The sequence below is a fragment of the Hemibagrus wyckioides genome, linkage group LG09 (assembly GCF_019097595.1).
Source record: "Hemibagrus wyckioides isolate EC202008001 linkage group LG09, SWU_Hwy_1.0, whole genome shotgun sequence".
NCBI classification, from domain to species: domain Eukaryota; kingdom Metazoa; phylum Chordata; class Actinopteri; order Siluriformes; family Bagridae; genus Hemibagrus; species Hemibagrus wyckioides.
The window spans coordinates 28,988,507-28,996,634 of NC_080718.1; the positions used below are offsets into that span (position 1 = coordinate 28,988,507).

Here is an 8,128-nt window from a genome sequence, read left to right on the forward strand (position 1 = left end):
AATGCTGACTATTCAGCCATTGTAGACTTGAACAGAGGTATGTGGCAATGCCTAGGGTTGAAGAGACGCTTATCTCTCCCACTCATTGAGCCTTCTGTGCCACAAAGCAGACGGCCCATGCCATCAGCCATTTCATGACTGCATTTAGTTGTCACAATGAAGCAATCTGGCAGAGATTAAAAAAGGGACAAAACCTTTATTTTAGACGTCCTGATGTCTCCTTCACCACAGTTAGGGGCTAGTAAAATCTGGGTGGCTGGCCTGTGCCTAAGACAACCCTCACCACCACGTGGGCCAGAAAGGAATCCTAATGCCTGAGGGCTAGGGTTCCCAGGGATGCCCCTTTAGGACTATTTCCACTGCTGCCTACCCTGCCACCTCTGGTGTTTCAGGGTTCAGTCATGACCACCCATGCTCCCGTGCCTTATCGTATACCAGCTCCTGGGTTAAGCCCTGCCGGCTTGTTGTTTTAGGGCACTATGTGAGGTGAAACCAGAGAGAGACTAACACCTCTCTCGGACCACCTGGCAGTGTGGAAGCTTCTGCCGGGTGCATCACAATGGGTTCTGTGGGGGAAAAGGCTATAGATTCCATTGTTTTGACACAGACTGAACCTCATTCTTCCATGAGGAAATTCTCTCACATCTGAGAAAGGGGCTGTAGAGTGCATTCCCCTCCTAGGTCAAGCTGGCACATTTTGGTTTTAGATCTGTGTTCTCCAAATTGTATGCTGAAAAAAGTCTGTGATGTTAACACTTAAGGTCATTGTGATGACTGATTTGCAACAATAATCATGAAGGGTGAATATCTTCACATATGCATCTTGCCAGACCCCAGGAGACTCCCCTGGTTCACTTTCAGGGCGAAGTGTACCACGGCCGGGTTCTCCTTTTAGGCCTAGTCTCATTGCTCACCCTTACAGAGTGCCTTGAGGCTGCTCTGGTTTCATTGCACCCTGGGTCCTCCATGTACTTAATTATCGAGATGAATGGCTCATCTTGGCTTAGGGAAGTGGCAGCCAGGTATTGAGATGCTGGATTCAGGCATATCTGTCTCCAGCTCTGGGGAATTTCATCCTGTTTCAACTCTGGCTCAGGAGCAGGGGTTTTCACCCCCACAGACACCCTTTTCAGGGTCACAAAAGTTATGCATTACAAGCTTCATACCCTTCTTATGTTGACACACCCCAGTTTCTCACCTTGCATCCCACTTTTAGGGCGTGTCCTTGTTGCAGGACTCTTTTGATGGTCGCCCCCTTCTCGGGCTGGGGAGTGGCCCTAGATGGCCACCCTGCCCAAGGCATTTAGGAGGGCTTCTGTCTCTCATTGCACACAGATTGCCTGAAGATGGAGGCTATATTTCTAGTGCTGAAACACATTCTCCTGAAACTCAGGGGCTACTTTTGGGGTACTGGCATTTCCACCTGTAGGTGGTGGAATGCTTATGGCAATTTTTGGCTGGGTAGCACTGGCTATGTTCGCCTCTGAGGAGTCAACCCACTGTGCCCTGTGCCTTTCTCTATTCCCTTCTGGATGGTGCTCCTTAGAAGATTCCTGTCAGGAGGAGCCTCCTCTCTCAGATGCATGGGCGATTCTCCACCCCAACCCTGATATTTAGAACCTCTGGTCTGGCCCCTGAGGGGGACTTAGACTCCATTTGCCCAAATGAGGTTTGGAGAGATTTTTTTTTGATTTCTGACCCTGGAAATGGCTCTGCTGTAAGCCAGTCATCCAGATTTTCCACGAGTTCGCAGAGCAGGAGAGACTGCACATTCTGTGCCCAGTTTGGGTTCCTGGGACTTATGCCCCTTGCTCAGGTGCAAGACATATGTCCTCTCCCTTTTCTTCTGCCTCAAGCAGCACCTTGTGCTGGGTAGTGGTAGCTATTTCCTGGGCCTATGAGGTGCATTGTGTGGCTTCACCTCTAGGGATTACAGCACACTGGCTATAGGCATTTTCCCCAAGATGTTTGTGCCTTGGCAGGTTGGTCCTCTCTGCACACCTTTATCAGGTTCTACAACCTGGACCTGGACCTGGACCCCACTCCTGTGTCCTGGGTCTTACAGGGCTAGTGATGCTCTGCTCCTGGCTCATTTGTTCTCTTTCACGACCTCCAGGACAGACATCTCCTGGCATGTGGTGGCGTTGGTATTGGCATTCCCATAAGATCAGCCATGACGCAGCGTTGAGTTCCCTCGAAAGGGAAATACACCAGGTTACATATGTAACCTGGTTCCCTAAGAAGGGAAAGCCACACGCTGGGTGTCCGTTCGCACTTGCTGGTGTGCTCTGTTTCATCATGTGACCTGCCTGAGCAGATAAATCTGCATGATTTCACACAGAGCTTCAGACACGACTTCCACAGAGAAGCATTCCCATAGTGTCATCCTGGACGCAGCATCTCATTCCCTTCTTAGGGAACAAGTTACATATGTAACCTGGTGTACATAAATAGGATAAAGGTGTATTCCAAATGGTCATGCTCAAAAAACTTGTAACAGTCAGGGAAACAAACAGCATAAACAAAGACAAGCAAGAACAAAGAGAAAATGTGAAGAGCATACTAGTTCAAAATCAGAGAATCAATCAATGAAAAAAATGGCCAAATCTGAGTTCTAGGACATAAGGAAGATACTGATTCTGGATGATAAAATCGCCCTCTGAAGTGCCTCCTCTTCTACCTAGAGAGCAGTTCTTCTCCTAGGTCTCCCCCTAAGATGTGGGCCTGGATGACTAGGGTTGCATGCATGACTAACACAAAGTACCAACACAATAGGAATCAAGTACATTGTGGATCAGCACCCAGCCTTTTGATCATGGACCAAGAAGGAAACCTTAGGAAATGTCCAATCTCTTCATTCGCCAGGGATACCAGAGTACTAAAACACATGTTCTTGAGCTCAAGATATTATATGTGTTTGTAGGGTTCAAGTCTGGTCTTGAGATTTTCTGTAGTAATCTTGATTTTTACAAGTTTAATGATACCTAATTATTTCATCTAGAAAACAGCCTTATGAGTATCCTGAGGAGAGCAACAGATTAGCATTCATCCATTTATCATCATGAGTACAATTCCCAATGATGCCACAGCCTTTGATGCTTTTTGGCCTTGATCTTGACTCACTTTCTTTTGGACTTGATCTTGGCTTGACCTCAACCTTGTAAGACTTGATCTTGAGTTGGCAAAGGCAGTTGTAAAGCAAGTCGAGCCATACCAACAACTCTGTACTTGGTAATGTGTCCAAAATTCAATTGATCAAAAGATCAGTGATTTACTGTAGGTGGCTGCTGGGAGTTTGATGGCTGCAAAGTAACAGGAGCCATGATTTTATTTGTTGTGGCATTATTATTTTTATAATTACACAGGCAGAGTGGATTGCTCCTCTGACTGGATGAACATCGCCATCCAAAAATCATATTTGGACTCATTGGGCTTCAACTGGCATGACCTTTATTTGGATGACCATGGCTGCAGACCTTCAACTGACTACACCTATGTAACCTTCAACTTTCCGCTCAATAGTTGCAGCACCAGGAGAAGGGTAATGCTATGCTTTATATGATACTGTATCTCATACTATAGTAGGTTAATGTCCTCCAATGCACAATGTACATATCAGGTATTTAATTACCCACGATGCACAATATGGCCAAAAGTGTGTGGATGGTCAAGTGTCCACAAATGTTTGAACAAATTGTTTACCATTAGTCTAAAAACCCAATTGGGGACATTAGTGCACTATGATGAGGATTTATTATTTTATTTATTTATTATTACTTTTAAATAACTAAAGACAGATGTTTAGAATTTATTCAAAGACAGACTGTGATGCAGCTGTTTGGACCGCCAGGTATGTTTGTTCCACCACCGAGTGCCCAGACAAAGAAAAACCTTGATGCAAGCCTTTGTAGTACCCTGAAAGATGGTGGGTCCATCATGGTCCATCTTTGCCATGATGTGTTGAAGAGGATGAGAACTGATGACTGATTATCATTGATGCTTTAGCGAAAAGCTTTTCAGGAATGTGTGCCACTTTGAGGCCAAACTATGTAGGATTTTGGAGGTTATTCTGGGTTAGACTGATAGATAGTGGATCAATGAATATCAGTCAGTAGCTGATGTCTGAGGACACTAAAGTGGGGTTTCTCCATGATGCAAATAAATCTTGATGTCTTCAATGCTGATGTTATATAACCAGATGCTTTGGAGTTACTGATGATAAAGGAATGAAGGTGAGTAGGTCTTGTCAGAAGATCTGCTGCATTGTGGAATCCAGCAGGGATGTGGTGGGTTTGCAGGACAGTAACAAATCTGTAAAAAAAAAAAAAAATGGAGGAGAATCCTGAATGTGTAGAGTAAGAGTGAAGGACTGGCAGATTTTACACATTTTTAAAGGTGGTGGGTAAAAGAAATAAAGATGTTATGGACCTTGCATTTTATGAATTTTGTGCATAATTATCCAACTTTATATTGTAGATGCTATAATATAAATTAGATGAGAACACGAAGGATTGGGAATTGGAGGCCAAATTAAGGACAAATCAAAAACATTGTCTATCAAACATTAGTTGTGCTAAATTTTATATGCACTTATTTGTGTGCATTTTCCCCTAGACCCAGAATGGCCGTATTATTTACACCAACAATGTTCGGGCAGCTCAATCAATGTCAGGCGAGATCACGCGACATAATGGACAATTCCTGATGTTTGTGAGCTGTGTCATGGAACGTGATGCTTCCGTCGGTACACTCTATGAAGCCAAAGAAATTTCAAATGCAAACATCACTGGAACGGGTCGGTTCAACACCACCATGTCCTTTTACCCATCCCCCAGCTTTTCCTACCCCATCACAGAATCTCCTTACAGAGTGAACCTCAATCAGGAACTGTACGTCCAGGTGCAGCTTACCCGAGCAGACCCAAGTCTCCACCTGTTCATCGACACCTGTGTGGCCTCCCCCAACAACAATTTCAACATCCGCAACTACGACCTTATACGCAATGGGTACAACACACACTCATGCACAAATGTAACAAGCTCACACAGAACTGATAGTACACACATGATTGCAATATTTTTCATAGTATATTGACATCCAAGGTCTGATTAAATGTGTGGAATCAGGTGTGGTTCCTGCATGATTGGAAGGAAAACCTGCATCCACACCAGACCATTATGGATTGGACACCCCTGTTCTAGACAATGACTCTACAGTCTGGGGCCAAGTAGACCTCCAATTCATCCATAATTGAAAGACACAGGTTCAACACCATAATTGACTTTTAGCGCCCTGTTTCTCCTACCCTTCCACTGGCTAAAGAAACTTCTCCTACCCTTCCATTAGCTACAGCAACCTATCTCACCCTTCCACTGGCTAAAGCAACTTCTCCTACCTTTCCACTGATTAAAGCAACTTCTCCTACCTTTCCACTGGCTAAAGCAACTCCTCCCACCCTTCCACTGGCTACAGCAACTTCTCCTACCCTTCCACAGGCTAAACCAGTTTCTCTTACACTTTTATTGGCTAAAGAAACTTTTCCTACAGTTTCCCTGACTACAGCAATGTCTCCTACCATTCCACTGGCTAAAGCAGTTTCTCCTACCCTTTCTCTGGCTACAGCAACTTCTCCTACCACTCCACTATCTAAAGCAACTCCTCCTACCCTTCCACTGGCTAAAACAACTCCTCCTACCCTTCCACAGGCTAAAGCAATTTGTCCTACACTGGTAGTCCTCCTCGCATCCATGGTGTGCCAGAGCTGCTTAGGAATGCGAGTGGCATTGTATTGTTGAAGATGTCACAATTTGACATCTCATTGACATCAAATTTGACAATTTGAAAACTCATTCATACGAGTGCTTTTCTCTAATAGTCAGGCATCACTACATATAGTAGGACATGGAACATGCAGTCTCTATTCATTCTATATTTATTTTTATTATTGTCTTTATCATTTCAGGTGTGGAAGAGATAGCATGGTATACATATACAGAAATGGAGATCGTTACTTTGCTCAGTTCAGCTTCCATGCATTCATGTTCCTGCGCACACACAACCAGGTGTTCCTCAGGTGCGACGTCGTAATCTGCGCTGATAACGACTATGGCTCACGTTGTCGCCAAGGATGTCGTTACCGCAAGAAACGAAGCTTGATCTCTGATCACCACACTGAAATTCTCACCCTTGGGCCAATCATTCTGAAAGGTCAGAGGTCAACTTAGGAATCTAAGAATAGAATAGAAAGAATAGAAAAATTCAGCAGGCAGAGCAGAGACTATGAAAGACTCTTATTATACAAGTGAAAAAGACAATCCTGTAATTTTGTAGCAAAACCACAAGGTGGACAGAAATTTAAGTATGTCATATACATAACATATATCAGAAACTGTGATAAACACAAAAACAGAATTATGATGTATTTAAAACATTTTTATATATTTACAGATCCAGAGGAAGCTGTGGCTAAAAAAGAAGGATGAGGAGTGAACTCAAGATAACTGATCATTTATTTTATAAAATATAAAATAATTGTAGTTAACAGTGAATCATTTTATTAACCATCCTTTATTAAAGCATTCTTCAAAGGCAGACTGGTGTGGTGTAGTTTGTGGTGTCGTTAATCAATAACAGAATGGTGTAATGAAGCAGAGCCTGTGAGAATTTTATACATTTATAGTTACATGAAAACACTGCATAATATCAACAAAACAAATTAGTTTTTTCTCCCTTTTTTCAATTATAGCAGCTCCAAACAGTCCGTCTCTTATAAAGTATTACAAAAGAAACCACAGCTTGTCATTTTACCAGAAATCACAAAGTATAATGCAAACACTACATTTCTTTACATTACTGTTAGAAGTTGCTGTGTATGTTGTGTTTATGGTTATCACTGTGATTTGTCTCAGAATATGGTGTCAATTTTATGCCATAGGTATCATGGTCATGAAAAAATATAATACATGCAAATCACAGAATTGAATACAAAATTTGAAAATTAACAAAAAATTGAAAAGAAAGTTCTAGTTCTATCCTATGTTTAAAAAAGAAAGAAAAACATTTTTATTAAAGCAGTGACTGTTTCATATTAAGGCCAGAGAGAGAGATAGAGCTGTTCATTCATATTATAACAATGGCTTTTTGTCAGAGTCAAAAAAACTGTCAACTCAAAACAACCCTTGAAATTATAATTATTTTTAGACTTTTTATTTCTGTTTTTTGTTTCTGAGCTAGAGATAGATCAGCATCATTATAGAGTTGCATGTGACCATAAAAGCTGCAGAAGGTTTTAGGTTTTATTAGATGTAAGTGATATATTGACTGTTGGGGCCTAAACTCTATCACAGTTTGATTCCCATATCCCCTGCCACTGGTACAACTCTGTAAGGCCCAATAATTCACAAAACTAGACCTTTGTAGTGCCTACAATAAATCCGGATTAGGAAGGGGGACGAGTGGAAAACAGCCTTCCACACCAGAAGAGGTCACTATGAGTACCAGGTAATGCCTTATGGATTAACTAACACTCCTGCTGTGTTTCATGAACGAAAATTTCAGGGACTTATTGAACTCTTACATTATTGTGTATATTGATATCCTAGTATATTCCCCAACCTATGACTTTCATGTTTACCATGTATGCACTTTGCTAAAATGACATCTACAGCATCAACTTGTCATAAAAGCAGAAAAGTTCCACAAAGACATTGTCACCTATTGTGTGGTAAAACAAAAAAAATCCCAGTGGACTGAAGAGGAACAGTGGGCTCATTCCAGAAGCTATCCTGCCTCCCTCCATTATCATCGCTCCTGTATGAAGTGACATCATAGAAGAATTGCAACGTGCTCAAACTAATTAACCCACTCCTTTCAGCTGCCCCCCCCCAATTAACACTGCATGCCCATTGAACTATGGCAAAGAATCATCAAGTGAGTACATACATCATGAAGTTCAGGCCATCCTGGGATTCATCGTACCTCCAAACTTGTCCAGAACACATTGTGGTAGCCAACCCTCCTAATGGATGTGAAACATTATGTTACAGCATGTACCATATGTTCCCAACTGAGAATGTCATGACAACTACCATATGGACTACTGGAACCACTTCCCATTCCCCAATAATCT

General features: G+C 42.3%; 1 protein-coding gene across 1 annotated transcript in view; it reads left to right on the top strand.

The window, feature by feature from the left end:
• The window catches only part of LOC131359915 (deleted in malignant brain tumors 1 protein-like), a 29,803-nt gene extending 23,321 nt beyond the window's left edge, over positions 1 to 6,482 (top strand). Inside the window, exons 24-27 of the mRNA XM_058400060.1 lie at positions 3,366 to 3,541; positions 4,615 to 5,006; positions 5,963 to 6,207; positions 6,448 to 6,482. Of these exons, the coding sequence (XP_058256043.1) occupies positions 3,366 to 3,541; positions 4,615 to 5,006; positions 5,963 to 6,207; positions 6,448 to 6,482 (848 nt within the window). The remainder of the gene's footprint in view (positions 1 to 3,365; positions 3,542 to 4,614; positions 5,007 to 5,962; positions 6,208 to 6,447) is intronic.
• The last annotated feature ends 1,646 nt before the right edge of the window (positions 6,483 to 8,128 follow it).